General features: G+C 40.8%; 1 protein-coding gene across 5 annotated transcripts in view; it reads right to left on the minus strand.

The window, feature by feature from the left end:
* Positions 1 to 22,323, minus strand: part of STOX2 (storkhead box 2) — a 231,008-nt gene that overhangs the window by 32,884 nt on the left and 175,801 nt on the right. The window contains exon 1 of one of the 5 annotated variants that reach the window (XM_030923423.1): positions 1,969 to 2,075. The exons of the other annotated variants lie outside the window; for them this stretch is intronic. Coding sequence (XP_030779283.1) covers positions 1,969 to 1,993 — 25 coding nt within the window. The 5' untranslated portion in view covers positions 1,994 to 2,075. Of the gene's footprint in view, positions 1 to 1,968; positions 2,076 to 22,323 lie in introns of those variants that run through there. 5 annotated transcript variants of the gene reach the window in all.

Consider the following 22,323-nt stretch of genomic DNA (forward strand, 5'->3'; position numbering starts at 1 on the left):
TCCTTAACGGTAACAGTCCTTTACAAGCAGAGTAAGGCAGCTTTCCTGGCTGTGACATTGCCTCAAGGTAAGAACCATCACAACTTCTAGAGTGGTATGCATGACTCCTGAGGTCCGCCTTAGCCTGAATATACCCTGTGAAGATGAAGATTCTTAAAATTAGCAAAACCAGATCATTCTAACCCTCTATGACTAAAAAAAAAAAAAAAAAAAAAAAAAATCCTGCTTTTTAAACTGCCCCTCTTCCTATTCAACTATTTATTGAAAGGTTTCCATGTGTAGGGAACTGCTAGGAGATGTAGAGAGCAGAAAAAAGCATAAATCTTGATCTCTGCCTTCAATGAGTTTACAATTTAGGTGGGAATACAAGATACACAATGTGAAAATATAAACAATCATGAAATATACACACTGCTGTTCAAAACACCCTTAGAAGAGCTACAGCAAGAAAACACATGAATGACTAGAAAACTAACTCTATAATGGGAGTTTCGAGGATTTAGAAAAGACCTCTTGTTGGGATGATTAGGGAGAACTTTCCAGGGGAGAGAGATTTCAAATAGGTCTTTAAGGATGGGTAGAATTGATGGGTGTGAGGACATGATGGAACTGTATTTGCAACATACCACGCTGGTGTTTTTTCTGACCAAACATCCTTTAAACCTGACTCAGCATCCTCAACATTGCTCTGAAGATATAAACTGCTATGCAGAAAGAAGAGACCTCTGACAATGAAGAAAGGAAAGATGCTTTCTTTTCTTCTGTGAGGGTGAGCTATGGGATGGATGTGACTGCGAAGGGAAAGATGTTCAAGGGGTCTTGAACATCTGCCTTTAAAAATGTTCTAAAAATTCTTACCAAATACATACGGGATTCAACACTCTCAGAAATATCTTTAACAGTACTGAAACCATCCATGTGATGAGGTGGTAAAGCCATGCTTTCAGATGTGCCAAGTCTCACTTTGGAAATGAAGCATGTAATGTACTTTTGAGGACCAAAATTTACCATTTTGTTGTCATGTTTTTTAAAAAAGTTTTGTGTGTAAAGCCCATGGATGTTGTAAGAAAACAGCTCTGTCATAATCTGAATCCTAAAGCAGACTATGATGAAATATACTTACTTCCTTAGTAGTTAATAGCAGCCTCAATATGATGTTAGTCTTGGAAACAGTCCCTGGGCACATAAATCAGGCTTTCTTGGATTTTAGTGCATTGCATGTAGGTTAACAGGCCAAACAGTACACAAAATTTCAGGCATTGTATATTAATTGGTAAGAAAAAATGTCAAGGCTGGGCACAGTGGCTCATGCCTGTAATCCCAGCACTTTGGGAGGCCAAGGCAGGCAGATCAACAGAGGTCAGGAGTTCGAGACCAGCCTGACCAACATGGAGAAAACTCGTCCCTACTAAAAATACAAAATTAGCCGGGTGTGGTGGTGCATGCCTGTAATCCCAGCTACTCAGGAGGCTGAGGCAGGAGAATCGCTTGAACCCGGGAAGCAGAGGTTGCGGTGAGCAGAGATTGCACCATTGCACTCCATCCTGGGCAACAAGAGCAAAACTCTGTCTCAAAAAATAAAACCAAACCAAACCAAACAAACAAACAAAAAATCCCCAGAAAAAATGTCAAATACTATTTACTGAATGCCTCCCTCAGAGCAGCGAGAGAGACAGATATATAGCTGAGGGAAATCTGGGGCAGTCTGATTATTTCCTATTGGCAAATCCTGCTGCTGTGGACTTCTCAGTCCCCGTGAGCAGCTCTGGGATGACCCGTGCTGGTGAGGTCGTGTGTGGTGAGCAGCCCACAGTGGGAGGACCTGGACTGCTTAAGATTGAGGCTGGGGGAAGAGCATAGCAGCAAGACTTTTCAGAGGACCATGCACCCTCTTCACAGGTGGTGCCGACATTTCACCATATTCCTTTGCACACAACAACTCTTGAAATAAAAGCAGGGGAAACCTACCTGACCCTTTCTGGACTGGCTCCATCGCCCAGGTAGCGTTGACGCTAAAGCCTGGTGCATGCTAGGGGGTTGCATCCAAGCACAAGAAGGAGCCAGTAACAGAAACGGACGTCCTAGAATCTGGAATAAGAAGAAAGAGTAAACTTTCAAGTCATGGTATCCTAAATGAGCATTTCAGATTGGCTACTGAGGGCCTGTGGAACATGACAGGAATCTGGTACTTTACCTTCGTAGATCTACTTTTTAAAAATGAGTTCCAGAACTCTCAGCTCTTCTTACAATTCAGGGCTTGAGGTACTGGTACAAGTTCAGTTCAAAAGCTGGCAAAAGGTACCTTAAAAAGGCTTTGTGAATGTACTTTGCTGGTAACGTTTTGAGGAGGAGAAAAAAAGGAATCCTCTTTACCATTCTTTTATCTTATTTGCACGGAACAGCTGGAATCCTGTTCCATGCCTATCCCATACATCACAGCCACTTGCTGAGCCAACATCCCACTGCAATGCCTCGGAATCTGCAGTGTCACTCCTCTTCTGCTTGTTCTCTGCAAAGTGAAGTCACAGGGATGGATCAGCCAACCTGACTTCTCACTGCCCTGCCCAGAATCCTTTGTGAACTGAAATGAGTCATCGCTCCAAGAAAAGCTACAGCCTCTGTTTGTCTGTGCAGGCTCCTTTGTCTGTGCAGTGCGGAGACGCGAGGTCGGAATGTACCCCAGGCGAGGGGTGGCGAGGGGCACATTCTCCTCTCTAGGGGCCCAGGTCCCCTCCCATGCATTAGCACCAACTCATATTTTTTAATCATGAAAAAGGTAAAAAGGGCACATACCTCCAGATGCTTGAAGAGAGAACACACACATTAAAATTGATCTGGCGTCATATACTCACCAGTCCGTAATTAGAGACCTGCCACATTTTCCTATTTTTGTGTTAAGGCTGGCTTTGCATTGTGACGAAGGACGCATCTCCCTTCTGTGTGTAACAGGCGGTTCTACTGTACACTGTATCAAAGTTTAGCTGCAGTGAGCTATTTGTCATAAATTCCAGTTGCCGTGCAAGTCTTTGCAAGCCTGGGTCTCTTTATTCCCGACACACAGCCGTCAGGCTCGCGGTCCGGGCAGCGGCGGAGCTCGCCCAGCACCAGCCAGCGCGGCTTCTGCCGCTGCGAGGAGGGCGGCGTTGGGAATGAGGTCACTATGTCAGGAACTCGCTCTCAGCAGGAGCCTCTCCCGCGCTTACAACACAACTGCAATCGCACCGAGAAGAAGTAGGATTCATGGGATTTGGGGGATGGCTGTTTCCTCCGTCTTTTCTTAAAAATGCCTACGGCTAAGGTCAGCAAGGTGAAAATGAACCACGTATCTGCATAAAAATGTCCTTTTCATTGCACTATGGGTGCCACGCTCACCTGTGGACATGCATTTACACGCCGACACACACACACACAGGGGAACTTACGCCAGCAGAGAAAACATTTAGTCTTTATTTAGAGTGCAAGAAGCAACACGTAAACATCTCAGGAGGAAAACGGGGGCGGCACTTGAGAGAGAGGACAGAAAGGAAGGAGTAGAGCAGCCACATAAAACCCAGAGAAAAATGGAGTCAGAGAGGCTAAGGAAACGAATCCCACGGCAGTGGAACTGCTACTGCCAAACTCTCCCAAACGGAGTAACATCAAAACAGGCACATCTTGCTGCCTCCACTCAGGATCCAGGTAACCAAAAAATTATCCCATTCTCAGAAACCCATAGAGGTGGGTGGCAGATGACTGTGCAGCAAATTCTCCCACATCCTCATGAATCCAGCAGCTCAGCTACCAGGGGCACAAAATGTAGGGTGCCAGCAAAGACGGGAAATGCACTGAAGCTCTTCGTAAGGCACCCCTGAAACTCAGAGTTACAGGGGTCCCCATGTGGGTCTCCAGGCTAAAATCCTGGAAGCATCCTATTCTCTCCTGACTCTGGTGATTCAGCCTGTCCTCCAAAACCTACACCACAGAGCTCAGGCTCTGGCAAAGACCTCCCTGCGAGTTGAATCCAAATCAGCGCCTCTTCTCACCCCTGCACAGTGACACCCATTCTGTCCTTGGGAGGCTACAAAATGTGTAACCCTCTTGTGCGCCATCACCCATCTGACAGCTACAAACACTAACCAGGTCCCCGTGCCCAGATCAGCTCTTCTCTAGTTACCTAGAGTCTGGGACACTTGGCAGGCACGCAGACTATATATTCATCTACTGATCCACTGAGATGCTTGCTTTGAATGTTATTAAATGAAACGTCTTCCATGCCCTCAACCGCCTGTCGCTTTTCACATCCTCTGCCCTCCTGGGGTCCCCTCTTTGCTCTGGTCTGGCGTATCCATTGCCCTCCAATAATATGGCATCCTCCTGCTGAGTCCTCCCTGTGGCACTATGTCCTCCCTGTCCTGGACTATCTGTCACCCTGTGACCCCCTTGAGAACGTGTTCCACACCAACTGCTACTGCTGCACTTTTTAACAGCCTCATCAATTTTACCTTGTATCCTTGATCAGAAGCATATAAGGACATAATAGGCCATAGATAGATGAAAACATACATGTTTGGATATTAGAAATTATAACTGCATTTTTATTATATGTTCTCATCCCTTTTCTTCAAGTATTAGTTTTTTTTTTTTCTTTCTCCACTTATTTAACCAAATACGGTCTTGATTTTCCTTTCTAGTGTATGATTTTCTCTCCTCTTTGATAAGCCAGTAGCTGCTCATCCATGCCACAGACGGAGCCCAGGGCCTCCAACCAAAGTCACTCACCTTTCGTCAAACCTCTTTAAGTGTGGCTGTGTTGTTGGTTATAAATCCACCCAAATGCACACAATCCAGCCCATTCCTGTGGGGCTTGGTCTGATCACTGTGAGGTCAGACAGCGTGCCTAATAAGCACACGCACCTTAAGAATGTGATGATGGACGCATAGAACAAATGTATTACAAATTCAGATCTAAATAGACATATCTGTAGTCCTAGCAATGTAAGAGCCTCCTGGGAAGCCCTGGGTCACTGCACCACTTCCTGACAGTTAAAGACACAAGTTTCTTCTATAATCTATGAAAGGTTAAATATGTGGAGAAAGAAAAAATAAATCCAAATACTCGAAGAAAAGGGATGAGAATGTACAAATAAAAATGTAGTCATAATTTCTAATATCCAAGCATGCATGTTTTCATCTATATATGGGCCTAGTATGTCTGTATTTGGAAACTCACATAATCTTCACAAGGACTCTGGAAGTTAAGTACTGGGGTGATTCCCACCTAAAGAGGGGAACTGTCTTCCTGAAGCTCGTAGAGCTGGTAAACGGCAGAGACAGGATTTGAACCCAAGGCAGCTGGCTCTCGGAGTCTGTTCTTTCAGCCACTGAAAGTCAATTTTACCTTTTACCCTTTTATGTATGCTGTTCTCCAGACTTTCTACATCATCTTCAACAACCATTGCTGTTGAAAGTCTGTTCTTTCAACAACACGTGCTACCTCTTGATTATTAGAATAAAAAAGCCACTGTAAACAAAAAATGTTAAAACCTATATCTCAATTTTTAAATTTAAACTGAAGCCAATCTGCTTACTTGGCACATGGACCAATGAGGTAAGTTCACAGGTGGGGTCTCCCGTAGGAATTGCCTCTGCTGGGGTCTATGACCCCTGACGACTGCCCCCCAGCAGACTTTTATTGAAGGACCATGGGAAAAAGTATACATGGTCATGCAAAACCACCGCAAACTCATCTTGCTGCCCTACTGAGAGTATGATGGGTTTCATAATGGACACCATTGGCCTCCACTGAGAAATAAAGACAAGAAAGGTCTGCTGATGCTTTAGATCTTGGTGTCTGACGGCAAGATGAGCTCAAGAATCACACGCAGCCGTCATTAGCAGTCCTCCTCCTTGCCCCATGCCTCTTGCATCTTTGAGTAACAGCTTCGGTGTTACAGTAAAGATTTACAAACATCACATAGAGGACCGCAGAGGTGATTTGCTCAGTTGATGAGGTGTGGGCAGAGGTTGTGCTTGGCACTTGCCTGCGTCCTTGGCAGCAGATTAAATAGTAGTGCCACATAGTGACACAGGGAGGATCTTAATAAATGCTTGATGACTAACGGTCTCACACGCTCTTAGAGCTGCTCCACTTGAAAAAGCAAAGAGCAATAAATATCATTAAATCAATTAAAAATATTTATCAGGTGACTAATTACAAAGTCCTACGGTCAGTTTGGGAATTTAAATCTTAAATCTTTAAGGTTGTGTACATATGCAGTATATGAACCTTGGTGCACACTCTCTCATGGACAAATGCCATGGTATCTGCCCTCAAGAAGCTTAAAATGTACTTCCGGAGGTAAGATACTCACATATAAAAACTGCAAAAATACAAGGCAGTGTATTTCAAAGGGGAGGAACAGGTAACCAGTGCCCCCAAGAATTTTGAAGAAAAGAACCAGGGTCGAAAGAGTCAGCAGTGGCTTCCAGGGAAAGGCAAACTTGTTCTAGAATCTGGACAGGTGAAAGAAAAGAGAAAGTGCAGCCCATATGTCATAACATAAGCCCCGTGAGCAGGGATGTTTTTTGCATGTTTTGTGTTCGCAGATATATCCCTGAAAGTGCCTAGCCAACAGCAGACGCCAAATCTATGCTGAAGGAAGGAGAGGACTGACCCGCAGAGAGGAAGCATGGACAAGGTGTGGAGGTGTGGATGGGAGGGAGGTGGGGTTCATAAGGCAGGCGGGCCTGCCTGGGGCTGGGGGTTCATTACTGGGAAGTAGAGGAAGAGGAGGCAAGGGGGTGGCCCAAGGTCAGATTCAGAACGTGGCACACGGTGGCTCATGCCTGTAATCCCAGCACTCTGGGAGGCAGGAAGATCACTTGAGGGCAGGAGTTTAAGGCTGCAGTGAGCTATGATTGCACCACTGCACTTCAGGCCTGGGAAAGACAGCAAGAGCCTGTCTCTAAAAATTAATTAATCAAAAAAAATGTAAAGAACAGTCTTTAATGGATAGGAAAATGGCCCACTTTATATTTGCAATGAATTTCACTCGGCATTTGCTAGATGGCCCTTAGTAAGTCTCCTCCCAAAGAAGCATGACACCTCCATTCTCCAAAAACATTTATAAGTTCATGGCGGCTCCCAGGAGGGAAGGGATGCTGACAATATGGTCAGACGCGGCTTCCCTCAGGGACTTCTCGGCCTCCTATCACAACTCAGAAGTCTGTGGTGTCAAGATTCTCTCCCCTTTTCAAGACTGCACCAATCGGGGAGAAAACAATCCTAGTCTGTGACAATATTCCACTAAACCTCCTTTCGAGTCAAAACACACTTATAAAATACGGCCCGTGAGATCCTAGCGTATGGCTGAGGTCAGAGGAATGATGAATGGGTACCGCTCCTATATGCATTGTTCAACAGCAGCATCTGTGTCATTCAAGGCAAAGAGGGAAAGAGGACCAGGAGAATAAAGAAAGATGGTTATTTCTGATATGAGAAAAGCGCCATCAAGGAAGCATGGAGGGAACTGAGAGGTGCTTCAGGAAGGAAGAGGCACTGAGGCGGCCCCGCAGGATGGGCGAGTAAAGGGGTGGGAAGAGGCAAGATGAGAGTGGCTTTCCAGGCAGCAAGGCAGTATGAACAGAGACGATGTGGTTAGACAGTCTAAGATGTTTTGGAGAATGGCTGGTGGTAGATTCAGCATGGCTGGGTTGAAGGGATTCTATGAAGGAGATTGGTAGCAACGAGGCCAAAGAGTCAGTCAGGCAGGGATAAAGATAACATTAAATACATGGAGAATGGCATTAAAGGTTTCTACAGGGGAGATGTTCCTCATGCTGAATGTTTAGGTTATGCAGGCAACAGGGTATAGGATTCATGCAAAGGAAAAGATAATTACTGAGGCAAGGTAAAAGCCTACTGTGAGAGAGCGGACAAGATGGAGAGTGCTCAACCAGGGACCAGACAGAAGCAGAGAGAGGTGCTTATAAAAATTACAGATAACTTTCCTATTTCACAAAAGTACTATCCGACATTTCCAACACGAAATCCTGGAATTCTACCAGAAATGCATTTCTAGGAGTTTCACAACGCACCTAACACTACCTCCTCAGCATCTATCGAAAAGACTATCTGTGCTCTAGCAGTAGCCTGACATTTGGAATACTGCCCAGGGTAGAATATTAGCGCAAACTGAGAAATAAAGGGAAGAGGAGAAATTCTCTAAACAAAAACCCCTGGGCACCAATAACAGATTAGACTTTCTTAGTTGCATAAAATTGATTAAAAAAAAAAAAAGACACAAATTAAAAACTCAACAAAAGCAGTTTGGAAAACAGAAAGTTCCTACATTTTCAGGGCCTTTATAGCCCAGGATTGACTACGTTTAAGTGCATGTTTGTAATGGTGGAAGAAACCATTTCAATTAAATTGGGTAAGATTTCCTTGCACTGTATATGCAAGAAAACTATATATTTAAAAAAATACACTTGGTGTTCTTACAAGTATTAGAGAGCATCACTATGCACATGAAGTGAAGAACATTGCTATTCTGTTACTTAAATTCTCAAAAGTCTTTGGATCAGTCAATTCTCGTAGGATTGGGAACACTGAATGAGTGCAGGTGAGAGCTGGAGGAGACACGGAAAGACATCTAGTGCATCATCACTTGATCGAATATAACCCTAGAGCCCAAAGTGGGAAGGTGACTTCCCAGGTTGCAAAGATTTACTGGCAAAACCAGAACTAGCACTGAGGTCCCCTGATTCTCAGTGCTGGTGTCCCTCCGTTACTCCACAACACCTCCTTGTAAAATATATTAAAAAAAAAAAGTCAACTCTAAGGCTTTTCCAGATGCACTCTGTGTTGTGTTTTGTTTTGTGTGAGACGGAGTCTCGCTCTGTTGCCCAGGCTGGGGTGCAGTGGCGCAATCTTAGCTCACTGCAACCTCTCTACCTCCTGGGTTCAAGTGATTCTCCTGCCTCAGCCTCCCAAAGTGCCGGGATTACAGACGTGAGCCACTGCGCCCGGCCCCAGGTGCACTTTGGATAAAAAATTATACATTAAGTGTGCAGATATCCAGTGTTTTCCATACCACATTATGGTATAAACTATTTTTCTGCCCTAAGTTTGTCTAATCAATATCCAGAGAAGACACGTAAGGAAAAGATGAAAGTAAAAATGAGGGAAAACTGAGGAGCTTATGATTTTTCAGTTAAAAAGCCAGACTCTAAATTGCTGTTTTAACATTAAACAAAAAGAAAACGATGAGACAGCACAGAAAAATGAAATGTTGCCCTTCTCCATTACAATTTTATTACATAGCATTTGGATTTACGGACTATTTCTTTCCAACCTACTGGGTTAAAACACGCCTGAGTATATCTCAGACATTTCTATCTAGTATCTGTATTTACACTGCAGAGGATAATGGTGGAGGCCCACAGAAGCCCCCAATATGCAGAGGAAGAACAGTTAGATTCTACTGTGTAGACGCCCTGAAATTCACACAGTCTATGCATTCTACTCTGTGATAGACCCCTGATTGTCCTATTAACAAAAGTTTAAAACTTTGTTTACAATGAACACCATTCAATATTACTTTCCAAAATGTACAAGTGAACTGACCCCTTAGGGAGACCATCCACATTTATCTGGAGGTTGTATAAACCTGCCAGTGTATGGCCCCAATCCCTTGGGACAAATATGCCCCCAATTTGAGAAACAACAACTACATCTAAAAATACGCCCTAAAAACGGCATTTCCTAATTAGTTTTCAAAACTATCATCAGTATTTCTGTTGCTTTAAACATACCGCCACTGAGTCCTAGAGCTCTTTTAGCTGGAATTAGTTAGAAGGTCAAAGAGCTGAGAAACTGAGTTACTTTGTCACTGGGTTATTTAATTAGAACTAAGTTATCCTCTCTGTGGGTTGCATTCCTTCTCTGCAAGATGGAAACGGGAAAAAAATATGAAGGTTGCAAAGGCTGCCATATTTTTGCAAAGCAGACATAGCAACAGAATCAACCTCTGACCTCAAGGTGCTTCCAATTAAGTGAGGAATGAAAAGTAAACATACATGAAAAGAAAGTATCACAATACTTCTTAAAAAAAAAAACTATGAATAAGAGGGAAAAAAATCACTCCAAACTAAGTCCAGACGGAGTGTAAAGTAAAGAAATACTGGCCAAACATTCTCACCACAAAGCTGAACTCGGCATGACCAGGCTGAATTTGTACTTCTCACAGTCCCCAGTGGAACCAGTTGGAAGGGGCAAGCCACAATGGAACACCCAGTTCAGGGGAGTTTGCAGGGGCCTTCCAAGGGCTGCTTTCCTGACACCTCCGCATCCAGGGACAGGCTCCTAATGTCCACCTCTGTCCCTACTGACAAGGATGACAACAGGATCCGGACTGTTGTGTTCACCTGGTGAAAGTATAGTTACTTTCAGCACCCAAAAACAACCCAATATTCGTTGGCTTAAAAATAAACGTTATTTGGGCTTTGGTCTCCCCTATACCTTTCGTATCACAATCACAAACTTCTACACTCCTATTAACATCTTTAATGTACGTTAGCCTCATCCTCAGTATCACCTCCCTATATCACCTCATGGAAGTTGGATCATGCATTTTTGTTTATAAAGCTAGAAAATGTCATAAAATCCTGATGTCAAAGAGTAAAAACTCGTCATAATTTCTTTTATCTCTCTGAATGAATAAAAATAACATAATTTGTTTTCTAAGATCACAGGGATTATACAGTCATCTATATTTGCGCTGTCAAATCGAGTAGCTACTAGGTGTGTGTGGCTCTTTAATTATAAGTTAACTTAAATTAAATAAAATTAACATATTAGTTCCTCAGGAATAACACTGGCCAAACATTCTCATCACAAAGGTGAACTCAGCATGACCAGGTCTAAAATATTAGTTCCCGAGGAATTAACATAAGACCCGAAATATAAGACCTAACAATACATTTAGAATCTGGATTTTTAACTAAAAAATCATAAGCTCTCAGTTTTTCTCCTATTACTTTCATCTTTTCCTTCCTTGTCTTCTTAGAACATTGATCATAAGAACTTAGGGCAGAAAAAGTTTATGCCACAGTGTGGTATCGAACTTTCTGAGGAACTCATATTTAATTTTATTTAAATTAATGGAAAATTAGGAACTAATATTGTTAGTTCCTAATAATATTTAAAATAATAATAAAATATTATTACAAGTGCTCAATAGCTACATGTAACTAGTATTTACGATGCTGGACGGAGCAGATAGACAACACTTTCATCATCTCAGAAAATTATACTGGACAGTACTGATCTGGTTAATCAATAGGCAGTCACAAGAATATCAGTGATATGGTTTGGATCGGTGTCCCTGCACAAATCTCATGTCAAATTGTAATTACTTCCCAATGTTGGAGGTGGGGCCTGGTGGGAGGTGACTGGAGCATAGGGGCAGAGTTCTCATGAATGAATGAACACCATCTCCTCGGTACTGTTCTTGTGATAGCGTGTGAGTGAGTTATTGTGAGATCTGGTTGTTTAACAGTGTGTAGCACCTACCCCCTGCACCCCCAACATTTTGTTTCTCCTGCTCTGGCCATGGAGACACGGTGACATGCTGGCTCCCCCTTCGCCTTCTGCCATGACTGTAAGTTCCCTGAGGCCTCACCAGAATCAGATCCTGCCATGCTTCCTCTACAGCCTGCAGAGTCACAAGCCAATTAAATCTCTTTTCTTTATAAATTACCCGGTCTCAGGTATTTCTTTATAGCAATGCGAGAACAGAATAATAAAATCAGGTACCATTCACTTTTGCCAAGAAAACTCGTATTTTTAATATAATTTTAAAAATTAACATATACAAAATTGAGGCCTCTTTTGATGTACAAATTCTGTAAGTTTTAACACATGTGTAGATTTGCCTCCTTGCCATCGCTCAGGATAGAATCAGATATGGAATTGCTCTATCACCCCAAAGAACTCCTTCATGTTGTGCCTTGCACACTTCCAATCCCTGGAAACCACTGTTATGTTATTTTTCCTTATCATTTTGCCATTTCTAGAGTGTCATATAAATGTAATCATATAGCAAGTAACTTTTGGAGACTGGCTTCTTTCACTGAGCCTAATGTTAAAATGTATTCACGCTGTTGCAGGTACTAGAAATGGGATTGCTGGATCATATGGTAAGGATATATTTAACTTCATCAGAAACTACTGAAGTAGGATTGATTTGGCTATTCAGGCTCTTTTTTAGTTCCTGGAGGCATCACATTACCTGACTTCAAATTATACTACAAGGCTATAGTAACCAAAAGAGCATGGTACTAGTACAAAAATAGACACATAAATCAATGGAACAGAATACAGAACCAAGGAATAAAGCCATATAACTACAACCAACTAATCTTTGACAACATTGACAAAAATATACAACACTGGGGAAAGGACACCCTATTCAGTCAATGGTGCTGGGAAAATTGGAAAGCCAATATGTAGCAGAATAGAACTGGACTCCTATCTCACTCCATATACAAAAATTAAATCAAGATGAATTAAAGATTTAAATATAAGACCTGAAACTATTAAAATCCTAGAAGAAAACCTAGGAAAAACTCTTCTGGACATTGGTCAAAGCAAAGAATTTGTGACTAAGTCCTCAAAAGGAAATGCAACAAAAACAGACAAATGGGACTTAACTAAACTAAAAAGCTTTTGCACAGCAAAAGAAATAATCAACAGGGTAAACAGACATCCTACACAATGGGAGAAAATATTTGCAAACTATGCATCCAATGGAGGGCTAATAGCCAGAATCTACAAGGAACTCAAATAACTCAACAAGAAAGAAACAAGTAACCCCATTAAAAAATGGACAAAGGATGTGAACAGACATTTTTCAAAAAGACAGGCAAGAGACCAACTAACATGAAAAACATCACTGATCAACAGATGTTGTGAGGATGTGGTGAAAAGGAAATGCTTATACACCGTCTGTGGGAATGTAAATTAGTACAACCTCTATGGAAAAGAGTATGGCAATTTCTCAAAGAACTAAATATAGAACTACCTTTGATCCAGCAATCCCACTACTGGGTGTCTACCCAAAGGAAAAGAAATTATTTTACCAAAAAGACACCTGCACTTGGATGTTTATTGCAGCACTACTCATAAGAGGAAAGATATAGAATCAGCCTAAGTGTTCATTAACAGATAACTGGACTAAAAATGTGATACACACACACACACACATGCACACACCACATACACACAAACACACACACACCACACACACACACCCGCCCCCCACCACACACACGAAATGGAATGCTACTCAGCCATAAAAAAGAATTAAATCATGTCTTTTGCAGCAGCATGGATAGAACTGGAGGCCATTATCCTAAGTGAACTTACTCAGAAAGTCAAAAACTGTACTTACAGTACAGTTGTAAGTGGGAGCTAAACAACAAGTGCATAGGGACACGTGGAGTGGAACAACAGACATTAAAGACTCTGAAAGGTAGGAGGGTAGGAGGGGAGTGAGGGATCAAATACTACCTGTTATACTGCCTATTGGATACAATGTACACTGTTTGGGTGACGGTTACACTAAAAGCCCAGACTTTACCACTACACAATATATCCATTTAATACAACTACATTGATATCCCTAAATCTATAAAAATATCTATAAAAATAAAAATACATTTTAAGAAACTACTGAACTATTTTCCAGACTGGCTATACAATCTTGCATCTAACTGGCAATGCCATTTTAGGAATTTTTTCTGTAAGTTTCTTGGGATTATCTATATGGTCAATCAAGTTGTTTGCAAATAGGTGGTTTTATTACAGCTTGTAGGCCTTTCATTTCTTTTTCTTACCTTATTCCAATGGATAAAAACTTCAGTATTGTGTTCAACGCGAATGGTAAATGTGAACATCCTTGCCCTGTTTCCAGTTTTAAAGGGAGGGTATTAGGTCTTTCACCATCAAGCATGATGTTAGCTACAGGTTTCTTTTTCTTCAACTTTTATTTTAGATATGTAAGTTTGTTACATGAATATATTGTATGGCGCTGAGGTTTGGGGTATGAGTGATCCTGTCATCCAAGTAGTGAGCATAGTACTCCGTAGCTAGTTTTCAATCCATGCCCTCTTCCCTCCCTCCCTATCTAGTAGTCTGCAGTGTCTATTGTTATCATAGCTGCAGATTTTTGTGGATGTTCTTTATCAAGTCAAGGAAGTTTCCTTTTAATCCTACATAGATTGTTGAGAGTTTTTATCATGAATGTATGTTGAATTTTGTCAACTGCTTTTTCTGAATCTGTTAATATTATCATGTGATTTTTTTCTTCCTTGGTATGTTAATATGGTACATTACATTGACTTTTTTTTTTTTTTTTTTTTTTTTGAGACATAGTCTTGCTCAACTGCCCAGGCTGGAGTGCAGTGGCGCAACCTAGACTCGCTACAACCTCTGTCTCCCGAGTTCAAACAATTCTCCTGCCTCAGCCTCCTGTGTAGCTGGCACTACAGGCGTGTGCCACCACGCTAAGCTAATTTTTGTATTTTTTAGTAGAGATGGAGTTTCACCATGTTGACCAGGATGTTCTTGATCTCTCGACCTCGTGATCTGCCTGCCTCGGCCTCCCAAAGTGCTGGGATTACAGGTGTGAGCCACTGTGCCCAGCCCTACATTGACTCATTTTCAAATGCTGAATTAGCCTTACATTCCAAGGCTAAATCCACTTGGTCATGATTTGTTATTCTTTTTATATACTGCCTAATTCAATGTACTAATATTAATATTTCGTGAAGGATTTCTGCATCTATGTTCCTAAGAGACATTGGTCTGTAGTTTTCTTTTACTGCACTAATTTTGTTTGGTTTGGTAACCAGGATAATGCTGGCTTCACAAAACAAGTTGGGAAGTGTTGCCTCCTCTTTGATTTTTTGGAAAAGATCTTATAGAATTGATGTCATTTCTTCCATAAAGGTTTGGTAGAGAATTCTACCAGCGAAACCATTCAGACCTGGAGTTTTTTAGGTTTTGATTTTTGAGCTTTTGGTAAAGATTTAATTATAAATTGAATGTTTTGAGATATAAAGGGGTATTTTGGGGTGAGTTTTGGTAACCTCTTCTTTCTAGGATTTGGTCCATTTCATCTACATTGTTGAATTTATGTGCACGGAGCTGTTGATGGTATTTACTTATTATATTTTTGTGGGGACTATAGTGATATGCCCTCTTTCATGCCTTACATTGGTAATTTATGTCATATTTCCTTGTCAATCTGGCTAGAGGTTTATCAGCTCTCGATATACTTAAAAAACCAGATTTTAAATTTTATTGGTTTTCTCCACTATTGTTGTTTTCAAATTCATTGATATCTACTCTTATCTTTATAAAATTTCCTTCTTTCTGCTTGCTTTAGACTTGTTTTGCTCTTCTTTTTCTAGTTTCTTTAGGTGGAAGCTTAGATTGCTCCCTGCAGTTCTTTTTTTCTTTTCTAATACGAGGGTTTAATACTCCATATTTCCCTCTAAGTCCTGCTTTAGCCACTTCATATGAATTATGATATACTGCATTTTCAATTTTAATTTTGTTCACTTCAAAATATTTTCTGCTTTCTCTGAGACTTTGATTCACAGATCACTTAGAAGTATGTTGTTTAATTTCCTAGTATTTAGAGATTTATCAATTATCTTTCTTTTGTTGATTTCTAGTTAAATCTCCTTATGGTAAGATAACTACTTTTGATTATTTCAATTCTTTTAATAATTTTAAGGTTTGTTTTATGTCTCTGGTTATCATCTATTTTTGTGAATGCTCTCTGAGGATTTTAAAGGGATGTATATTCTGCTATTTGAGGGAGGAACACTTTATAAGTGTCAATTAGCAAGTCTGATGGTATTGTTCAATTTTTCCATATCCTTACTGCTATTCTATCTACTTGTTCTTGCAATTATTGGGGGAGCTGTGTTGAAGCCCCTAACTATAATTGTCCATTTTTCCTTTCAGTTCTATTCTGTTCCACGTACTTTGAAACTTTGTTATTAGGTACATACACTTTTTTAATGCTTTCTATGTCATCATGGTGAACTTACCCATTTTTCTTTATGTAATGTTCTTCTTTATCCCTGGTAATTTTTCTTGCCCTACAGTCTACTATTTCTGATATTAATATGGACCCTCCAGCTTCCTTATGATTAGTGTATATCTCTTTACTTTTTTAAGACATTCATTATATTTAAAATGTATTACCTGTAGATAGCATATCCTGTGGTCATTAAAAAAAAAATCCATTCTGACAATCTCTGTCATTTAATTTGTATGTTTAGACCACTTATATTTAATGTAATTATTTATACATTGGAATTTAAGTCTACCCTTTATTATTTTAGGTTTCTTCCCTCATTTTGTTCCTGTTTTTCCTTTCCTACTTTTATTTGAATTATTTGAATATTTTCAGTGCTCTATTTTTATTTATCTATTGAGTTTTTACTATATTCCTTTGTATGGTGTCTTTAGCTGTTGCTCTACACATTTCAATATATATACTTACCTTTTCACAGTCTACTTAGAATTAATATTTTACTACTTCAAGTGGTAAATCTTACCACCATTTTAGTGCCTTTAACCTCTTCTCTTTACGTTACAATTGTCATATGTGTTACATCTATATACAATGAAACTCTACCCATGCTATAATATTTGCTTTCCATTATTATACTTTTATTTATTTTGAGACGGAGTTTCACTCTGTCGCCAGGCTGGAGTGCAGTGGCACGATCTCAGCTCACTGCCACCTCTGCCTCCTGGGTTCAAGCAATTCTCCTGCGTCAGCCTCCTGAATAGCTGGGACTACAGGCACATGCCAGCGCGTCCAGCTAATTTTCGTATTTTTAGTAGAGATGGGGTTTCCCCATGTTGGCCAGGATGGTCTTGATCTCTTCACCTCATGATCTGCCCACCTCAGCCTCCCAAAGTGCTGGGATTACAGGCATGAGCCACCGCACCCGACCTATTATACATATTTTAAAGAAGTGAAGAGAATAATTATATTTACTCAGATATTACTACTGTTGCTTTTCTTTTTCTCTTGGTGTTTCAAGTTTTCCTCTGGTATAATTTTCTGTCTATCAGCATTTCTTTTAGAGCAAGTCTTCTGGCAGTGAATTACTGCTTTCTTTTATTTGAGAATATCTTTTTTTTAACCTTTGTATATAAAGAATACGTTCCCTGGTTATTTTAAAAATAGTATTCCACTTTATTTTGGCCTCTGTGGTTTCTAACGGAAAATCTTCAGTCATTCAACTTGTTCTATTATATGTTATGTATCATTGGTAGGTCTAAACATACCCATTAAATCTGCAGTAATTCAACTTGTTCTATTTATTATATGTCATGTAGCATTTTTCTCTATTTGCTTTCAATCTTTTTCTCTCTTTAGTTTTCAACAGTTTATGATGTGTCAGGGTATGCATTTCTTTGATTTTAGCCTGTTTAGCTGTGTTCAGCTTCTTAAATTTAAAAGCTTACATCTTTGACCAAATTTAGTTGCCAACCATTATTTCTTCAAATCACACTCTTTTAGGAACTTTGATTACACAAATGTTGGACATTTTTGGTATGGTCTCACACATCCCTGAAGCTCTGTTTACTTTTTTTTTCCAATCTTTTTTTCTCTATTGTTGAGATCGAATAATTTCTATTGATTTATCTTCAAGTCCACTGCCTCTTCTCTATTATCTTCATTCTGTTATTGAGCCCACCCATAAATTTTTATTTTTGATTATTATGTATTTCAAATATATTCTAAAATTACCACTCGGTTCTGCATTATATAATCTATTCCTTCACTTCTGGGGCCATGATTAGAATAATTGATTTAATCTTTGATAATTCCAACATCTGTGACACCTCACTATTTGCAACTGTTAATTGTTCTTTCATATACAAATTGAGATTATCCTAGTTCTTCATATGCTGGCTAATTTTCAGTAACGTTGATTATTATATTATAAGAGTCCCAGTCTTTAAATCCTAAGGACAATGTTGAATTTTTTTTTTAAGCACGTGATCAACATTGTTAAGTTCAGGCTGCAATTTCCAAACTACCTTCTGTCAGCTGAATGTCACTTCAGTGCAGAAAGCCTTTGCATTGCTATTTGGATCTGCCTTACATGTATACCATGCAGTGGTCAGCCCGGGACCTGTATGATCTAGTTCATATTTCAGCTCTCAGAGAATTTGTAGTGCTGCTTAGAGTCAGATCCAAATATGCACAGCTCAGAAGCGAGTCCAGGAGTACATACAATATTTTATGCAATAGCTCTCTTGATCCTCTCTGTGATCTCCCCAGTACCTTCCAGTACCCTAGGGCCCCTTTTCATGGTCCTTCTGCTAGAACGCTGGGGTTTAGTTACCTTGCTCAGCCACATACTTCTAGCACAACTGCATTTCAGTGTGGTGTCAAATGGCAGAAGGACAGAGAGGGAAGAAAAGCAATGGGAATTCGCCCCATGCTCTTAGGACCACAGTTCCCTTCATCAGAGAGAAGGATATCCTCCTCTCCCAGCATGCACAGTTTTGGATGTCTGCCCAGCCCTACGCTGCTGTGCAGAACTGGCTATGGGCTGGGAAGGGGAGAATGAAGACAGTGGCTTCTTCCACTCACTCTGAAGTTAGCACTCCCCTTTCTTGCTTCTCAGGTCAGGAAGCAAGGGCTTCCCTTGAAGATCTTTCTGTCCACACCAGTGTGACCTACTGGATTTTGGGCTACCTCGGAGTCTATGTCAGGTGATCCAGTTTAGTGGAACTTCAAATTCTGATCTCTTCCCCACCGTGCCTGCTGTGCCATGCATTCTGTCCATGGTCTCAGCTACATGCTGTCTCTTGCTCAGAAGCAGAATCCATAACTACTTTTTATTCTTTGAAATAGCACTGTTAGCAGGAGAAGCAAATATGTTCACTTTGGACTTTGTTTTCTGTTTATAAAGACTTACTTTTATTTTAGGACTGTTGCCATTGAGTTTTTTTTTTAAGTTTTATTTTAGCCTCAGAAAATATCATTTCACTTCTTGCACTCTCACATACCAGACACTTAGCCTTTTCCCACCTCTGTGATAATGGTGGACAGACATGGGTAACTCAAAGTTAGCTTCCTTTTTGTGGTTCTGGCCTCTTTGGCCAACTATTTTCTTTAGAGTTACTAATGAGAAGCCAAACTGATTGACATTGAGTGCCATCCTCTCTTTCCCCAAGTCCACCCTCTGGCCAGAGGTACTAATGAGCTTTGCCATCAGTGTCAGGTGGATCAGGAGACAAGAGGCACCCACATGACCCACAGACCAGATCATTAGCGTCAAATGTAATTATTGAGTTCATTGTTTCCCTTTCTGACCCTCTCCTATCCTCGTCGCATACACAATAGTGATGGGTGCTTTCAAAAATTCACCTTAGCCCTGGCTGAGGGCATTACAACAGAGAAGAGAAACAGGTATGGCCTGAGACTTTGCCTCAATAATGTTCAGTCCTCCTACTTTTACTTCAAACTGTTGGTATTTGTGGTCCTTAGAAGAGTATCACTCAAGTTTGTATACTATAAGAACATGATTGGCTTCTATACTCAACACAAAAGTTCTCCCAAAAAACTCCTCAAACATTACATCTTGACAGTTACACTACCATGCACAAATCATCTGACCCCAAAATTCTAATGGCCCTTCTCACTGGGGGATATGACCCCAGCGATTACACTAAAAAGAGTTCCAAGAAGGCAATGTTCATATCATATGTATTAGTGTGTCATAGTGAGGGCAGTTTACTGATAACAGGACAGCCTGTTGAACAGAAATATTGAGTATTTGGCAGGATGACTGGACAAGGTATATTTATAATTCTACTCAATTAGAGAGTGAAGTCTGAATGTCAATATATACAGTATGAGCAGATTTGCAAGAAAAGGTTTATGGCTAATGGATAAACTTTCTTACTCAACCCAAACGAGGATTTTAATTTCTGGCTACTGGCGGCAGCACTTTGGCGAGGGAGCCAGTGGGGATAGGGATGAAGGTAGCTCAGCCCAAAGTGCTCCATGGAGATGCCTCCTGCTGAGAGTGGGAGTCACCTGAACATTCTCCTTGTGTGTATGTATGTGGTGGTCGCCCTTCCTCCTGTGTGATTCCTTGTGACACTTAACAGTTCATCCAGGTAAGGGTCCAGTTGGGGACAGTGATGTGGCCTGGGCCACAGAATGGGGCCCCAGGGGCTCCTCCTCAGTGAGTGGCAAACCGTGCTTCATCTGATTGGTATAGTGGCACTCCCTGAGGAGCACCCAACCCAACTGAGAAAACAATCCTCACCATCCAGCTGGTGGCTGGGCCATCACTTAGACTGAATTATCAGCATGGACATTGCTGATAGACTTTAGGGAACGAAGGCTACCACAGATGTCAATGATACCACATTTGACACCACTGTTTGACTGAAGCCATGAGAAATTGTAAAGCAAACAAAACCTGATTTCTAACTCAACCTAGGAACAGAAAATTCAGTTGGAACTACACACACATACATACACACATACACACAGACACACACACACACACACACGTACATGTAGTTATAGACTGAGATTGAGAAACCTAGCAAGACAGTATAAAGCGTTTTCTCGTGTCTGGGCCAAGAGCAATGCAGCACAGTCTCTATTGAGAGGGGAATGGCTGATGGATCAGCTCCTTTATGCTTTGTTCAGATCTGTGGCCCTAAATCAATAGTTTCCCCAACACAAGATATATAAATTTAACACCTAAAACCTGCAACTATGGCCCGGTGTGGCGGCTCATGCCTGGAATCTCAGCACTTTGGGAGATTGAGGTGAGAGGATCTCTTGAGTCCAGGAATTCAAGGCCAGCCTGGCAGCATAATGAGATCCCATCTCTACAGAAAACTTTTAAAAATGAGCCAGGCCTGGTGGTGCATGTCTGGAGTTCCAGCTACTCAGGAGGCTGAGGTGGAAGGATGACTTGAGCCCAGGAGTTGAAGGTTGCAGTCAGCTATGATTGCGCCAGTGCACTCCAGCTTGGGTGACACATTAAGATCCTGTCTCAAAAAAAACCCTGCAACCCTGAAAATGGTATGTTCAAAGTTAGCAGATTATGAATAAGCAGAAATCTAGTGGGGTATGGTAGCTCACACCTATAATCTCAGGGCTTTGGGAAGCTGAGGTGGGAGGGTGGATTGAGCCCGTGAGTTCAAGACCAGCCTGGGCAACAAAGCAAACCCTGTTGCTGTATTTTAAAAAATAATTTTAAATACAAAACAGGCTAATTTTTAAAAGTGTTTCCAAATATGTGGCTGGGGAGTTATTAGCATGGACATTGCTGATAAGACTTCAGAGAATGAAGGCTACCACAGATGTCAATGATACCACATTTGACACCACTGTTTGAAGCCAAACATATTCTATATTTAGAATTAATTAATAATTATTTATTTAATTATTTAGAATTAATTCTATATTTAGAATTAATATAAATTCATTCTAAATTTACAAAAGCTATCCATAAAAGTTGTCTGTAAGTTCTTTTATAATAAAAAACCATGGTGCATTTTCTTCCTTCCACATTTTACTTTTATCACATCCCTGCTGGTAAGTCACTGCCATAACAAGCTCTTACTGTCTGCTCATGTAACACGTACACTGATGAAGCAGACTACATTCTTAATCATCTATTCAGATTAGCAGATTTTTTTGTTAACTTTCAAAAATCCACACGCCTGCCACATTCATATTTTGCAATAAAGGAGTCAATTCTCATAGGAACAGCAAAACTGGCCTCTTTAAAATTCCACACCTCATAAAAGGCTTGTTTTAAGAACAAACAATTGATGAAGAAAGACAGCATTCCCAATGTGATACCATATCCTATTACTTGACACTAGAATCTAAAATATTCTTGCCTATACAGCTTAAAGTCGTATGTACTTTTCAGGCAGTGCCAGGGCAAAAAAGAAAAAGGAAGTCATATGTACTTAATTATTGAAAGTCTTTAAAATATCCTTCTTGTGTTATACCATTTACCTTCTATCCTTTCTATCCACCCTCCCCTCCTCCCGCCAAACCCCTGCCACCCACTCCCCTGCAACCCAACCTACTCTCAGAAAAGAAAAAAACATCCCCTGGCAACAAAGATCCTTTTGATAACTTGGCTTGGGCCACAGAGTGATCCGGAAAAGGGGTTGGTCTTTTCAGCCCTGCGTTTGTAGCAGCGAAGGTGGCAGGATTTCTGTCTCCCAAGCTGTCCTGGGCTGGTCACCTG

The sequence above is a fragment of the Rhinopithecus roxellana genome, chromosome 2 (genome assembly GCF_007565055.1).
Source record: "Rhinopithecus roxellana isolate Shanxi Qingling chromosome 2, ASM756505v1, whole genome shotgun sequence".
Lineage (NCBI taxonomy): Eukaryota > Metazoa > Chordata > Mammalia > Primates > Cercopithecidae > Rhinopithecus > Rhinopithecus roxellana.